The sequence below is a fragment of the Xenopus laevis genome, chromosome 3S (assembly GCF_017654675.1).
Source record: "Xenopus laevis strain J_2021 chromosome 3S, Xenopus_laevis_v10.1, whole genome shotgun sequence".
Lineage (NCBI taxonomy): Eukaryota > Metazoa > Chordata > Amphibia > Anura > Pipidae > Xenopus > Xenopus laevis.
This window is the reverse complement of record NC_054376.1, coordinates 85,703,549-85,720,627: the sequence shown is the minus strand read 5'-3', so window position 1 is coordinate 85,720,627 and position 17,079 is coordinate 85,703,549. Positions and strand designations below refer to the sequence as shown.

The following is a 17,079-nucleotide window of genomic DNA, read 5'->3' as shown; positions in this document are numbered from 1 at the left end:
TTAGGAACTTCAAGAAAAAATTACTTACAAAAGTTAATTTATTGATAAATGATGGGAGTTTGGTTGAAGTGGTCTAATAAAATAAGGAGAAATTTTCGTATTTTAGTAAATAACCCCCTTAATGTAGTTCAATATTTTGAAAATAAATTTTTTTGTGTCAGTATCACTTTAATTATTCTGAAATACAAATTTTGTTAGTTTTCTAGGGCCAAAATGAAATTAAGCGAAAGTCGCCGGGAGGTGTTGGAAGAACTACAAACAACTGTAGCTGCTCCTGCATTACCAAACAATGCCACTGAAACCATCACACCTGGAGGAGGCAAAGATAATCACTTTTCTAAGCTGCGAGAAAAGTTCATGAATGAACTGAATAAAATTCCATGTAAGTAAATGAAAACATAACCCTTGTATATTTTATTAATGTTATAACAATAATTTATTTTCATGGTGTTAAAATGTTCTAAAAGAGCTTTCAGGAATTACTTCATTTTCTGTACTGCTCATTCAGACATGTTTTAGTGCATCAACAAATTACTAATGGTGCATTAGATTAGTACAGAATGTAAATTACAGTTATGTACATTTGGAATGATACAGGTACTTCCAAATGCTGCTGCGTTCTCTTGGCAGGTTTAACAATGCTAATCTGATATCTAATTCATAATTCATACTGTATTATATCAGCTAAATATATTAGATAAACTATAATTAAAATTGAGAAATATGCCTTGAAGTTGCACCCAAGGTATCTCTAAATATATAGGCACATGGGGAAGCATATTTATTAGAATTTGAATATTGTCTTTTTTAATAAAAGAAACTAGAAAACTCAAATGCGTGCTTATTTATAAATTTTCAATGATTTTACTAAATTTTAAAAAACTTAACCTCCAATTGAAATAATTGCATACATTTTGCCTAGGACAACCTCTGTTGACTTATACGGGTACAAGAACCAGCTTTTAGATGCACATTTTTACATTTGCGTTTTTCAAGTTTTTTTGTGCTTCATAAATCCTGAACATTTGAGTTTTGGAAACTCTAATATGAGTTAGTGAATTTTAGTGCAAAATTCAAATCATCCCCTTTTTTTACGGGTTTGTCTTGTGTGCCTTGATTGTATAGAGACTTCCTCCTTCAAACAAAAGGGATTCTTATACAGTAAATTATAAATCTGAAAAATAGAGCCACAGATAAAACAAACATACACCAGTGAATGAAACTGTGAGTAACAAAGACGTCAATTAGTTGTTGTTTCTGACCAATTGCAAAAAAAAAACTCAGTCAGTTTGCTTCCATCAGGGTTGGACTGGGGGGCCCGAGCCCACCGGGGTTTCTGTCCAGGGCTCCCTCTGGCCCCCCCCTTGTGCACCACCACGCCACCGAGAGTGTGCGCTCCACCCCCGCCATGCAGGAAGTATTCTGAAAATTGCAGATCTGGGCCGGCAGGGCCTATCAGGTTTTTTCCCAGTGTCCCGTCAGCCCAGTCCGACGCTGGTTTGCATAGTTGGGAAACTACATTATAAATGCATGATAAATCACTTAACTAAATTTCCTTCACTTTTGTTTGTTTGTTAGGACAGCAACCATTTATTGAGCAGCACAAATACTGTATGCATCTCAATATGTGTCTTGCAGCTTGACCTTAATTTTATTTGTTGAGACTTTGCAAAAGTTGTGTTGTTATAAGTATGGGATCAGTGGCATAACAAGATATTAATGGCCCCCACAACAAATTATTTTTCAGGCCCCCAAAATGTCTAGAGGTTGACCTGTTTTATTAATATTTATTTAACTTCTATATGAATTAGGGCCTCATGGGGCCCCTATACCTCCTACAGCCACAGTGTCTGCTTCCTCTGTAGTTATGCCCCTGTATGGGATCCATTATCTGGAAACCCGTTATCAAGAAAACTCCAAATTACAGAAAGACTGTCTACCATAGACTCCATTTTATCCAAATAATCCACATTTTTAAAAACGATTTCCTTTTTCTCTGTCATAATAAAAAAAGTACCTTGTACTTGATCCAAACTAAAATGTAATTAATCCTTATTGGAAGCAAACTCAGCCTATTTGGTTTATTTACTGTTAGGTATGAAGATCCAAATTATGGAAAGATCCATTCTCCAGAAAACCTCAGGTCTCAAACATTCTGGATAACAGGTCCCATGCCTGTACTATTGTATTTCACTGATAAAGCATTTTTGAGGTCTCTATTTTTTAGACTTTTTTAAGACTATGACTGCACAGTTACTGAGAGTGCATACAACCTGGAACCAAATTTCATTGGATAGTACTGACCGCTAAACATTATACATCAAAAGCTTAGTGACAAATTAAAGCTGGCTTTAATTGGTTGTATCGTTAGCCCCATCACCAATTTCACATCTAAATTATAGTGGTATTTTTTTCTTCTTCAGATGACTGAGAAGTGCATCTAATTTAAAATGTTAAAAACAGAGCTGTTGAGCATTCTGTATCTCTCAAAAATGCGCTTTCATTTTTTTTGTCAGTCAGTTAGACTGCAGGCCAGTTACTTCCCTGTTGTAGACTTGCAAACCTTTTTTCATTTTTTTCCAAAAGTTGCAACCTTCCTTCATCAAAAGAACTTTTTTTTTTTTTTTTTTTTTTTTAGATTCTTTTCTTTAAGTTTCTTACAGAGAATATGAGCAAGGTATTTGTTGTTAATTTATGAATTCCCAATACATTTTATTAACCTTTGTCTTTGGGCCATACTTCAGTTTTCCATCTTTGTTTCCTGTGACCAGAATACATTTTTTAATTATTTCACTTATGTCAACTGCGGCAACATCTATAGAGTTTAATGTCAGCCAATTATTGAATAATATATAGACTGAATGTCTGAATGACAAGGTTTCTAGGCTTAACCTGCATTTGTTTTGTTTGGTGTTTATAGAGAAAGACAAAACAAGGATAAAGAACCCTTCACATATTCTTTTCTGCTGCTTTATTCTAATGGTTGCCTTTTTACAGAGCTCCTGATTGTTTATTGAATATATATATAATTACAGTTGGTATGAGCTTTTATTGCTGTCTGTGTTTTGAATTCATCTCTAAGTACTTGCTCCACTTCTATCAGTCCAAGTCAATGTAGGGCTAGTAAAATATTAACTTTTTATTAAAATGAAATGTAATACCTGCCATGCAATCTCTCATATTAATTCTTAATGCAGTGGAATCATTTTTGATTATCATATTTAGCTAATTGTCATTGATGCTTTCTTTTATAATCTGCAACAATGTTACATTCAGTTACTTGCCACACATTCTACAACTTTGATGTCATGATGAAAAGTATTTGACTAAATCCTTTTTTATTACATTACTTGTACTAGTGCCCTGCCGAAGTTAAATCATTATAAAAAATAAACAAAACACAAAAAAAAAGGGGACGTACAGTATAAAAATGTTTTTATCATCATAGACACTTAGAAATGTATCATCTGATATAAATTTGGGGAAATGATTGTTAGCTTTCGATCTCCTCTTAGATCATCTCTAGTCTGTCCTTTTGTTAGAAATGGCCAGTATGTGTGTCATCAGAAATACAGTGGGATGTGGGTAGCCAATCTGACTGCAAATCACATGGGGTAAATATATACAACTTGAGGTCTTCTAGCTGCTGCCAGCTCACCTACAAGATACAAATTGGCTGGCATCCCACAGTAAAGCAGCGCAATCTTTAATTGTACATATACTACAATGTATTATTCCTATATATTATTTTACATATTTTTGCATGGAAAATAATGGTTGAAGGATTCAACTGTGTATTAAGACTGCTAACTTTCTACACTAATACACCATATTCAATGAATGTGTTTTATTGCTCAGTGATGCGTTAACATCTTTATAAGTTTTGATAAATTTTCTTCACGGTCAGAAATATTTTGATAAACAGATTGAACTGATGGGATCCCTTCTGTATTCCTCAGGTTGATCTTTGATATTTTGGAAAACTCCAAACCTGATTCACCTATAATATCAAATAATAGAATGATAATACGTTAGGTCATTTTACATTATTTGCTTAATCCATGAACCCCAATCTAATTTGCCACTCAATATCGGCTTTTTGAATATTGAAAAATAGTGTTCACTTTTATGGATAATTCTTTCTTACTTCTTCTCTTCTTTTGAAATAATTATTAAGTAAAAGAACTTTGATTTCCTATGGGCTTAGCCATTTTTTTTTGGCATTTTCTTGTCACTTTAGTTTTCTCTTATAAGCTTTTGATGGAAACAATTTTTAGCATATGTCATTCAATGATTACCATGTAGGGCTCTCATGAATTGGGATGAATAATGCACTGTGACCAATAATGACAGATAAATTAGAATTATTAATTGATTTTCATCCCTGAGATAGATCTTGGCAATCTGGCAGATGCCGTGTTTGCAGAATTGAAAGCAAGCAGCTTCTCTATGTCAAAAAATATTCCCACATGCTAACAAAAAGTAGCTGTAATAGCAGTTGGTAGCATGTCATTGAATTGGACAATTACAGCACGTAGTAAGGACAATGCATAATCTACAATTTATAACCTAAATGTGAAGTGATAATAGGTTATATGTTCTAAAAATACATAGGAAATTAAAGTGATTTGTTTGGAATTGTTTTATTTGTCACATACTTATTTGTTTCTAATTATCCTTGTTTCAAGATCTTTTAGGTCAACAAACTACTTGTGCATTCCATTTTGCTTGGCTAGACTTGCTGTAGTTCTGTAGTCTGACAGACTTTCACAGCCAAATAAAGTATAAGGGATATATTAGTGTGTGACAGACTTTCACAACCAAATAAAGTATAAGGGATATACTAGTGTGTGACAGACTTTCACAACCAAATAATGTATTAGGGATATACTAGTGTGTGGCAATGGGCAACATACCATGGTGGAAATTTTAATAATAATGGTTGTTGGAGGTAGGTGGAAAGGAAAGGCACGTGTTTGTTGGAAACTCTCCAGGCTAGGTTACTGACCTCGGAACATTAAATGCATTCTGTTGTAACCCTTTCAACACCCCTTTGTCGGCGTTACACTCCAGTGTGGCGTTTACATGATGGCAGGGGACAAACCTGAGCCACTCCGTAGTGGTATTGGGAGAGAATGGGTACCTGGTACTTACCAGCGCAATGCCTCCACCTAGTGGGATCCGGGAATGCACCAACGGGTGGCCTCACTAGGGACAAAATAATAATGCCCATACAGTATTGGTTAATCTGAATAACTTTTTATCTAAAATAAATGGCCAACTAATATATTCAGCACTCCTAACAGGTGGCAATAGGGCCTCACTAACTAACTTGCTAGCACACTTTGTCTACCTAACTAAAAAAGGCAAAGTCCTTTAATGTCCTTTCAATAACCAGTGTCTGTATCTTCAAGCGCTTCCTTTGGGTACTGTCCCTTTAAACAGGATACTCACTCCAAATCCTCTTCGGATGCTTTACAGTTTGTCTTCAGGCGAGTCCAGCACATTCAGAAATATAGTGCGACTACCAGCCCCTTTGGATGCTCAGATAGGAATCTCCTGTTGGTTGCTCCTCCAGTATGAATTAATTTCACACTCTCTGTCTCTCCAGGCACAGTATGTGGCTTCCCTGTCCCAGCCTGATCCAAATGTCTGCTTTTGGTGGAGCCTCTCAGCTCTCTGGGCCCACCGGCAGCTCTCTGGTCTCTTTCTCTGTCCACCATGTGGTTCTCTATGGCTTTCTTCTTTTGCCTGTATCTGCGACTTCCTCTTCCTGTCAGCCACTCACTAGCTGCTGTGTCACTTCCTGCTGCACTGAGATCACTGAACAGCTAGTTGCTAGGTAACAGCTTACAGCACACAGACACAATCTATATGCCTGAGCCCTGCTTACAGGAATAAGTGCAAGGGGTTTGCACTAATTCCCTACACTGTCATGATTTTTATGGTGTCATTTTTATTTCTAAATTACACTGTTTGCACTGCGAATAATTCACTCTACCATATAAATTCCTGAACCAGAAAGTGTATTTTAAATTATAAAATTGGCAGGTAGGCAGCCATCTCATGTGGTTTCAGAAAGAGCCAGCACTTTAAGATGGAACTGCTTTCTGTCATGCTGTTGTTTCTCCAACTCAATGTAACTGAATGTGTCTAAGTAGGACTTGGCTTTTTACTATTGAGTGCTGTTCTTAAATCTACCAGGGAGCTGTTATCTTGTATCAGGTACAGTAGCTGTTAACTGGTTACATTCCCATTGTTCTGTTGTTAGGCTGCTGGGGGGAAAGGGAGGGAGTGATATCACTCCAACTTGCAGCACAGCAGTAAAGTGTGATTGAAGTTTATCAGAGCAGAAGTCACATGACTGGGGGCAGTTGGGAAACTGACAATATGTTTAGCCCCACGTGAGATTTTTGTTCTTTTGAGAAATGAATTTCAGTGCAGAATTCTGCTGGAGCAGAATTATTAACTGATGTGTTTTGAAAAAAAAAAACATTTTTTTCCCAGGACAGTATACCTTTAAGGTTTTTTTTTTCAGTTTTGCTTTCAAAGACCAGCCAAGCTGCTAAACCATCACCCTTTTTTCTCAAAATTCTAAAGATTCATTTCAAAATTAAATATATTTTTAGTACAAAACCAAAAATGCAAAAGTAAATAACTTGACTTGCAAAGTATCAAATTCAGCCATTCAAGGGATAATTTCTACAAGGTCAAAATGAATAATGTATTTTTATTTTTCACAGATTTACCTTTTTCTTTTTATTAATTTTTCTCTTTTTGCTCCACTCACTCAATCATTCTTAACAGTTGTTGATTAGCTTAACTATTGAAGTAAAACCTAAAACCTTGAGCAATTCTCAAAAAAAATTTTAAACTTGAAAAAACTCAAGCAGCAAATGATAAATGCCAAAGAAGAAAAGAGTATGAGAAATGCACAGTGACATTTGTCATGCACCAAAAAAAACTCAAGAAAGATTTTTCAAGTTTGATAAATCTCATTATCAAGCTCATTACCCTAATGGAGCAGATATCTTGCAAGTTTCCTACTGCATTTCTCGACATTTGTACTCTGAAGCAATTCATTAACATGGCTAATTGATTTGATCAAATTTTATATTTTTCATTATACCAGATTTAGGATTCCTTATCACAAACAAAGGTATGACCATTTTCAAATAATCAATGCGTTTAGCATTTGTTCCATGGTGCTCTTTAATTTTTGTGGGTGTGTAATCTTATGAAGCAATAATTAATTTGCAGTGTGAAAGTCATACTTTTGTTCTTGATTTTGCGCACATATGGAGGTAGTACACTGAGTTTTCCATCACCAAGTAATTTGATTTAAAAAATGTAAAGAAAAATATGTGGGAGAGATGATGGCTGCCAAAATTAAGCTGTCAAAGAAACATGTAATCTTTAAGAGTTATTTCAAAGTGAGAACAATATATTACATTAGTACAGCAACTGGATGTGTCAGATTCTGATATTTCATTAGTGTTACAAACTAATTCTGCAGTATAAAGAAAAACATTATATTTTAACTGATCACAATGCCAAATACAAAATTGTGCCTAATACAGATTCTTTTAAGTTAATTCCTAGAATTTATAGTTAGAGCACTAAGATATAGGATCTATTATCCAGAATGGGTATGGACAGGGTGAGAGCAATTATACAGCCATATTTTACAGTTATACAGGTATCTTGCATAAAAAATGGCATAAATTCAAGGGATGAAAACATAATTTTGCCCCTTTATAGGTCCCGGGTAAGGCCTCATCTGGAGTATGCAGTTCAGTTTAGGCCTCCAGTCCTTAAGAGGGGTATAAATGCACTGGAGAAAGTGCAAAAAAGTGCAACTAATCTTGTTAGAGGGATGGACGACTTAAATTATGAAGGTTGGGGTTGTTTTCTCTGGTAAAAAAGATGCTTGACAGGGGACGTGATTACACTTTCCAAGTATATTAGAGGACATTATAGACAAATAGCTGGGGATTTTTTTTTTACCCATAAAGAGGATCACCACACCAGAGGCCACCCCTTCAGACTAGAGGAAAAGAACTTTCATTTGAAGCAACGTAGAAGTGAGGTTTTAGAATGCACTGTAGGATGATTTTGTGATGGCCGATTAATGCCTTTAAAGGAGAACTAAACCCCCCTTTAGCCAAAATTCCCCGCTGGCCCCCCTTTCCTTCCTCCCCCTGCACAGTCTTTAAAAATACTCTAGAAATACTGACTGCACATGCAGAGTCAGTGCAACGGAGCTCACGGGCGGCATCTTTTCCATATTGGCGCATGCGCAATCGGAGACAATTTCTGGTCCGCGACAACTGCACATGTGCTGAAACTAACAGAAATTCCTAAAGGGACCCGGAAGATGGTGCCGGAAGATGGCGCCCGTGAGCTCTGCTGCACTGACTTTGCATGTGTGGTCAGTATTTCTAGAGGGGACACAATTCAGGGCTAAGACTTTGCAGGGAGGAAGGCTGGGAGGGGGACCAGCGGAGGGGGCTAGTGGGAACTTTTGGCTAAAGGGGGTTTAGTTCTCCTTTAAGAGTGGCTTGGATGATTTAAAGCTATAATTAGTGTATGAGTATATATATTTTTATATATATTTTATGTGAGTGTATGAAGGAGTCAGTGTGTGTATGGATGCTGGGTTTCATTTGGAGGGGTTGAACTTGATGGATTTTGGTCTTATTTCAACCTGATCTAACTATGTAACTATGTATAACAGTTGCCTGATCATTCAAAAATCAGGGTTGCACTGATTTTATTTAATTGAAATACATTGCAGACAGTGCAGCCCCACAACATGCATTTATTGGAGGTGGTCCTGATTTTATAGTGATCTGGTTACTTGATGCACTCCTCTTTTCAAAAAACAGGTTTCAAAAGAAGTCTACAACCTCAAGGATTTTTCTCCTTGTTACTTGTTACCTCAGTGATTTGTTTATTTAAGAATGTTGTTTAATTTAAATATCAGATAGTACCAGGATCAAAGCTTCAAACACATCTTACTTATCGCGATATTGCTAAGTGCCCTCACCCGTTTTTTAACCAAGGGTAGTTTTAATTCCACTCCCTTTGTCCTCAAGATCAATTGTACACCTCCTATTGTCCTAAACTTCAAGAGAGTGTCTTTGGAGTACATTCCCATCTTACATTAGCCCAATATTGCCCTTTGTGTGTTGTAAAGTATGGTTACCAACCACATGGCACGACTAGAAAGGGATGAATATAAAATACTGTTTCTACAGAATTAAGGTAGATGACGTTCTTGAACTTTTGGCCTCTTGTAGGCAATGTAATGACTCCATATGCAAAAATTTTAATATTTAGGTAATGTGTCAATGTTTTCTGACAAGGTACCAACATAAAAGAAGAGCCTTTACAAATCACTTTAATTATACTACTGAAGTCAGGTGTCCTTCCTTCGACTTTACATTACTATATACTGGTTTACTTTCAATGTGTGCATGGTGTCATTTCTATAACATTTAGAGGTGTCATTTGTAATGTAACATAACTGCACACTTCACTCTTTCATTGAGATATATATTGCTAACAAATTTTGTGTGCTGTTTTCATGTACCAGCACTCCCTAACTTGTGTATTTGAATGACATGTACGTTTTTTTTCTGCCCATCCCTCATGAAAACAGTGACAGTGGCGCTGTGATCATTAGGAAAGAGCAGGTCATTCAAAAGAGACAATTACAGCAGTCATAGAAGAATATAGGAAGAAACAGAATATAATTTCATTGCCTATTCCATGGAAGACTAACATCAATAGACCTTAGTTTAAGAAGGCAAATGTACTGTATACTGTTTGTAGCACTTTGACAGAGCCTTTGCCTTCAGTCAATGTTGTAGACGGTTACATACACACTTTCTGCCAAATGTGCCAATGTCCAAATCAAATCATTTCGTCTGCTTTAAATTCTTTCAAATTGTTAATATTTGTTCAAACCTATTAGAAACTTGAGGAATGAACTTTAGAATGAAACTGTTTGTATTTTTGCTGTGTTAACAGATAGAAAACATAAATTTCTGATAGGGTCATTACAAATACATCCCTTACTAGAATACCCTTTTACTGAGACTTTTTCATTTTATGTCTATTTGTCTAATACTACTGCATAACCAAACATTTACATGAAATACATTTTTACCTTCATACATATTAAATGCATTTGATAAAACTGAGTGGTCAGTGATTGATTTTACTTACAATATTTTGTATGTCAGGGTTTTTGTTTATTGATTTGGTGCTGTGTAAGATCAAACATAGCTGCAAACACCAATAAAAGTAAGATGAAAATCAACCAGCAATAATTGTAGATATATTCAGGATATATTCAGGATATACTACTGTATATAAAAAAGGGCATTCAGGGTGAACCCCAAGATAGTTTGAATCTGTTCTAGTAAAGCAAAGGAGCAGGTTTTAGCTAGACATATTTTCATTACATGAGACAACAGCATCTTAGCCTGTCTTATCTGTTATTGTAATAGAACATCTTTTGATTTCAGGCCTTCAGCACTGCAAGTAGTTGTAAACAAACATCAAGTAATAAAAATGCCATTGGGAAACAAATCAGCCATTACATAAAGACTTGCTTTAAATAATAATTTCCTCAATTTAAATAATCTTCAGCATTTATTTGACACTTTGGCATTTTGAAATGTAATTCATTTTAAACCAGAGTCAGTATTTGTGACTTTGATGTGGCTGAGCTTTGCTGAATTAAACAATGCATGGCTGATGTGCGGAAGGGAAGTGTATTAGTTGCATTTATCTTGGATGTCATCTTTGCATAAAAGCAAATTGTAAAGTAACTTTTATGTTTATGTCCTTTGTGGTAGTGTTGCAACTATTCATTATTAAAAGAACAATTAGGCAAATATGAAATCATAATTGGTTTTATCATAAAAAAATATTTTTTGTTATGGCTTAGAAAGCTAAAGGGCAGATTTATCAAAGGTTGAGGTGAAGTTTCGAATTGAAAAACTTTTAATTTCCGAGCTATTGATTGTGTACTTCGACTAGGGAATAGTCATACTTCGATTCAAATTTCGAAGTTCGAAATTTTTTTGAAGTACTGTCTCTTCAAAACTTCGACTTTGACCATTCGCCACCTAATAGCTGCCGAAGTGCTGTTTTAGCCTATGGGGGACCTCCTAGAACCTGTATCGAGGCAATTGGGGGAGTTTGGGAGATCGAAGGTCGAAGTTAAAAAAAACTTCGAATCGAAGTACTATCGTACAATCCGAATTCGCCCCACTTCAACCCCAAAAAACTTCGACCTCCATTCAGTTGGTCTTTTTGAATTCAAAGTTTTTTTAACTTCGACCTTCGACCTTTGATAAATATGCCACTAAGTGTTATTACATACATTGTAAATTCACTAATAACAAAACCCTCACTGACCATTAGAAATAAAAAATATTGGTACAATATCAATGCTACTAGCTAGTAACTAAATAAACATAGATCTAGAATGTCAAGTGAGTCTCCTGTGAAAAAGATGCAACCTCTAAGTTTCCTTGTGGGATCTGACTGATAAACATAACTGACTGATAACGTGTTATACAAATCTCAAACCAGCTCTTGAAGCACACCAAGGACAGATGTATTATTAGTCAAAGCTTGGGTTCCAGCAAATCAAGAAAATGCAAGGGAGAAAAAGGTCTCGTGTTTTCTTACATTGATATGCCTCAACCTGACCTTCAGCTACTAATAAATATGCTCATCAGAATCACTTTTATCCTCTTCTATTCTCTCACTTGGTCATTCATACAGGTCTATATCAAACACTAGCATGTTGACTAGGCCATATTAAGCTCCTTCCAGAGGTAAAGCCTACAAACATCTATGTGACTATCTCCTTCAATACATAAATTTATATAATAGAAATAATATATTACACTTTGTCATAGTGGCCACGACCACTAGAGCTTTTGTGGGCAACATAAATGTGTTGTGTCATGTTATAAAGAAAGCAGATTTTAAGCATAGCAGGAAGAGAGGGCAAACATTACTCTTGTTCAAATGAAATAAAAGATAGAAAAGAAAGGATTTGGGGAAATTAAATTACATTAGCTTTGCAAATGAAGATATCAAATGTGCAATTACGTATTTAATATCACTTCCAAATGCCTGGCTAAATAAAGTTATATATCGTATAGTCCTTTTGTTAAATGTTTATCCTAGGTAAAATATATTTCTTAGATAGTTTATTTATTTTTTGGCCCAGTCAAATGTTTCACTGAAGTCATTAACATCTCCATTTGCCAAATACATCTCCATTTGCCAAATACATCATAACTTCTACTAAGCATTTCAACGGAATACATGTAAAGTGAAACCTAATTTGTTTTCATTGAACACAAAATGATTTAATTGGATACTTTACACTGCATGAACATGTTACTTTGATCATTATTATGAAGTGGTTATTGTATAAATAGTCTCAAAGTCAATTATCAGCTTTCCTGTCAGTATTCAATTATGATCCTCAGTGAGAGCATTTACACAACAGAGTAGATTTATTGCTTCTTCTGCTGAAGGTCAGGTGTAGAGAGCTCTGGAGCTAGTGGTGAATCACTATTGATTTAATCTTTGGCCATTTAAGGAGCAAAAAAAAAAAAATATTTCAACAATCTAATTGTATGTATGAACAAAAACACCTTAAGCTGGTCACACTTAAAGATCAATTTGGTCTTTGTCCAATATGGCCAGCTATGTGCTGGGCCAAATTGGGGCAAACAAGTACAGGGGCTAATAAGCTGTTAAAGCGTCTAAAGGGAGCAAGCTGGAAGCATAAATCTGCCCATGTATGGCCAGCTTTAGTATGAACAAAAAACATTGCATTTACACACACAAAAAATGTCAGGTAAGTACATTTTGAAAAAGCAAAACTGCGGGGCCTATTTGCTAACATTTAGATTCCAGTTTTTTTCTTACAAATGTGTGTTTTTTATATATTTCTTTAAAACTCAAAAACTGTGAGATATATTAAGTATAAAACCACAAAAAAACTCTAATACAAAAATTCACCAAGTAAAAATTGTTGAGGTCCTACAGAAGTAAAAGGGAGTTGTGCTGATCCTATTGGACCTTTTTCAATCAATTTGGGTTTTTCAGGTGTTTTTTTGATTTTTTTTCCACTAGAAATTGTCCAAACAACTCAAACTTTAACAGGTTTTAGAGGTACTGTATTTAGAGGCAATTGTGCTTTTTAAATTCAGATATTTTAGTAAATTCCATGGCATTCATGGTTTTAGAGAAATTGAGTTTATTTGTGGTTATAAAAAAACTCTAAACCCACTTAAATGAGTCAGTTGATAAATAGGCCTTCCTGTGGCATATTAGATTGCATTTTCTTTCCAATTTGAGAAAAGCACTAATACCCAAGAATATGTCTTCGAAAACTCAATTAGTCATTTATTAAAGAAATAAAAGCCAAAATTTGACACGAAGAAGCACGGCAAGTAGAAGCTGACTGGGAATTTTTCCCCCTTATTATCGAAAATTGATAAATCTGCATCCTAGTATAAAAGTTTTAAAACCATGTTAAAGAAATCTGCATACCTGATATGAACTCCTGACCAGAATTCTGAAATAACATTAACCTTTTAAATGTGACAAAAACAGTTTTGACAGCAGTAAATAAATTTAAAAGACAGCAGGAATTGCTTCCAGGCAGTTGTGCAATCATTTTGATCCAACCAGCTGAGACTGAAATCTAAAGGAAAAATAGGTGAATGTGATCCAACTGAATAACTCTTTGGCTGTCATGTAGATAATAGATGACATGGACCCAGCTCTGCTTCTTTTAAAAAATCTACTTTCACAAGTGAACTGAATATCCAGAATTTATCAAGGAACAATATCTTTAATGAATACAGATCTCACTGGCATATCAGGATCGTACCTAAATTGTCTGTGGGGAATATCTACTAAAATATAGTTATACATGATATTAAAGGAATAGTTCAGTGTGAAAATAAAAACTGTGTAAATAGATAGGCTGTGCAAAATAAAAAATGTTTCTAATATAGTTAGTTAGCCAAAAATGTAATATATAAAGGCTGGAGTGAACAGATGTCTAATAAAACAGCCAGAATCCAACTTCCTTTTCAGCTCTATAACTCTGAGTTAGTCAGCGACTTGAAGGGGGGCCACATAGTACATTTCTGTTCAGTGAGTTTGTAATTGATCCTCAGCATTCAGCTCAGATTCAAAAGCAACAGATATGACCCATGTGGCCCCCCCTCAAGTCTCTGATTGGTTACTGCCTGGTAACCAGGGTAACCAGTCAGTGTAAACCAAGAGATCTGAAAAGCAGGAAGTAGTGTCCTGACTGACTTGTTATACATCAAATCACTCCAGCCTTTATACATTACATTTTTGGCTAACTAACTATATTAGAAACATTTTTTATTTTGCACAGCCTATTTATTTATTTATTTACCCAGTTTTTATTTTTACACTAAACAATTCCTTTAAGCATGTATTATTATGTACTAGCTAGAATAGGAATTCAAATAGTAATACAGTTTTAATAGTTATGTTAGCTCTACATCTACATTTTTCCCCCCAAAAAACATGATGCTGCTTTATTTCTCATGAAACATCATTAATTGAGTAAATGAAATACTCAACATCAATATTATAAAGCAAAACAAAGGTGAACTAAAGATAATAAAAGACATTTTTTACAAATACATTTCTTCAGAACAAACTTCTTATGTAGCTCTAAACAATATTAACACTATATTTAAAAAGAGTTTACCTCTTTATTCAGAATGCTTAAAAAACATTTTTTAATAGAAGCCAAAATTCTTTGCATGAAGCTTTATTTCTCACGTCTAAACCTGAAGTGGACAGATGGAGTAAACACGGTATTTTAATTTAATACTGTAGTGGATTACAGAGATTTGGTTGCATTGAAAATATGTAGAGGTAGAAGCAAGCTCTTAAAAATGATGCCACCTGTAGACCATGCAATAGGAATCATAATCGTACCTAACACTAGGGCTGCATTGGAGATCTTGTTGAAGACATATCACATATACAGTAATAAAAAGAGGCCACTATGACTTACTTTCTTTCTAAAATTTGTGATGTCTACAACATGCTATGTCCTGATGCAGTTGATCTTGGCAGACTGCAAACAGTGTGATGGAGCTACTATTGTATTAATCCATATGGGAGTGTCTGTAGTATGTTGCATTTGATTGTTCAAATGACAATAAATAGCCAGCCAAGCAAGTTCTTGAAACTATTACTCTTATTACACAGTCAGCCATATACAGGCATCTGTTGCCAGATGGTGACTATATTACAGAGTTTGTTCAAGAGAATTTAGAGGCCCATTTATCAAAGGTCGAATTTCAAATTCATGTGAATTTTTTTTATATTCATAATTCGACTAGGAGGTTGTTTAGGAAAACATTTGAATGGTTACAACCCAAAAATTTGAATCGTATTCGATACATATTAGATTCGTAATAATAACGTTTTTCTCTGGAAAAAAGAACTTGAATGTCAGGAAGGCTATTAACATCTCCAAATGGCTCAACGGACCTTTACCATTGAATTGTACATGAACTCGGCAGGTTTTAGGTGGCAAATATTCTAATTAGAACTGTTTCCCTAGAGGTGTGATAAATCTCACATTTGAATTTACATTTGAATAGGGGGATTAATATTCGGATTGTTCGAATTTTGACACTCGAAAATTTTTATTCGAATTCACTACACCCTTAATAAATAAGCCCCATAATCAACTTTTTGCTAACATCTGACTGTTTGAAGACAAATGTGGGCTGAGGATATTAATATCCCTTTTCCCCTTGTGTGGGGGTTTGTAAGCTCGTTTAAGCAGGGTTCTCTTCTGCAACTTCATTTTTTTTTGTATCATTATTGTGACAGTAATAATGATATACCGTATATACTCGCGTATAAGCCGAGATTTTCAGCACCCAAAATGTGCTTGAAAATCCTACCTCGGCTTATACGCGGGTCAGCTGCCTTACCGGTAGCGATGAATGATCCCGCTCCCGAAGAAAGAGCAACAGCGCACCTGCTTCTGCCAGCGGCAGTCTTGAATCGCAGTAAGCACAATTAGTTTCCATTGCGCATGTCTCTAAGGCAGTTTGTTCCTCCCTCCCCTGATGACACGCAGCCATGAGCCCGAATAAGGAGCAACATCAACAATGATATGCGCTGGAAGTCAGGGGAATGAATTTTCGCACATGCGCATTAGCGACGATAAGGGGAATGAAGCCATTACGGTACTCCATATGCAAGATGGCAGCTGCTTTCTGATAAAGCTGCTGCGATAGCTGCGATAAAGAGACATGAAAAGCTCCTTGGTTGTACAGTTAGGTGAGCTCTAAACTTAGCGATCTTACACTACTTTATAAGATCTGTTCAGGAAGGAGGATTACCAAATTTGGCTTTCCTTCTCCTTTAAACTTTGAAGGGGCCCAGCAGCAGAGAGCAGCTTCCCCTCCCACCCACTAACAACTCTGGGCAGCCTTTGAAGGCGATCAGCGCCTACTACAGGGAGCAGCTTCCTGACTCTCCCCTCCCATTGGAGCAAATTTACTGGTAAGGCAGCTGTCTTCTTAATATATCTATTTCATCTACCAGAGGTTTTTTTTATCATTGTACGATGAATTAATGTTTTAAGCATCATGGCTTGATTTTTAACATTAAACCGACTGTTTGATATTTCTGAGACTTTTCTGAGTTGTGTCTAGGCTTATACGCGAGTCAATAAGTTTTTCTGGTTTTCATAGGTAAAATTAGGTACCTCGGCTTATACGCGGGTCGGCTTATACACGAGTATATACGGTAAATGTGTTTATTATCATGAATAATAATCATAAAAATAATGTTCTATACCTTCCTATTCAGATGGTAAAAAACAAAAAGTCACATGAAATTCTACAGAAAAATATTCATTTCTATATAATCCCATCCCAATCTCTTACTAAACATAGTAAAAATGATAAGTGATATAGTTTAATGTGTCCAAAAATGTGCTGATTTGAGCAAACAACT

General features: G+C 35.4%; 1 protein-coding gene across 4 annotated transcripts in view; it reads left to right on the top strand.

Annotated features, from left to right (window-relative positions):
- Positions 1 to 17,079, top strand: part of LOC108713136 (synaptotagmin-1) — a 305,972-nt gene that overhangs the window by 186,097 nt on the left and 102,796 nt on the right. For all 4 annotated transcript variants that reach the window (XM_041588587.1, XM_018255925.2, XM_018255926.2 and 1 more), the window contains one exon: positions 199 to 382. In XM_041588587.1, coding sequence (XP_041444521.1) covers positions 214 to 382 — 169 coding nt within the window. In that variant the 5' untranslated portion in view covers positions 199 to 213. The remainder of the gene's footprint in view (positions 1 to 198; positions 383 to 17,079) is intronic.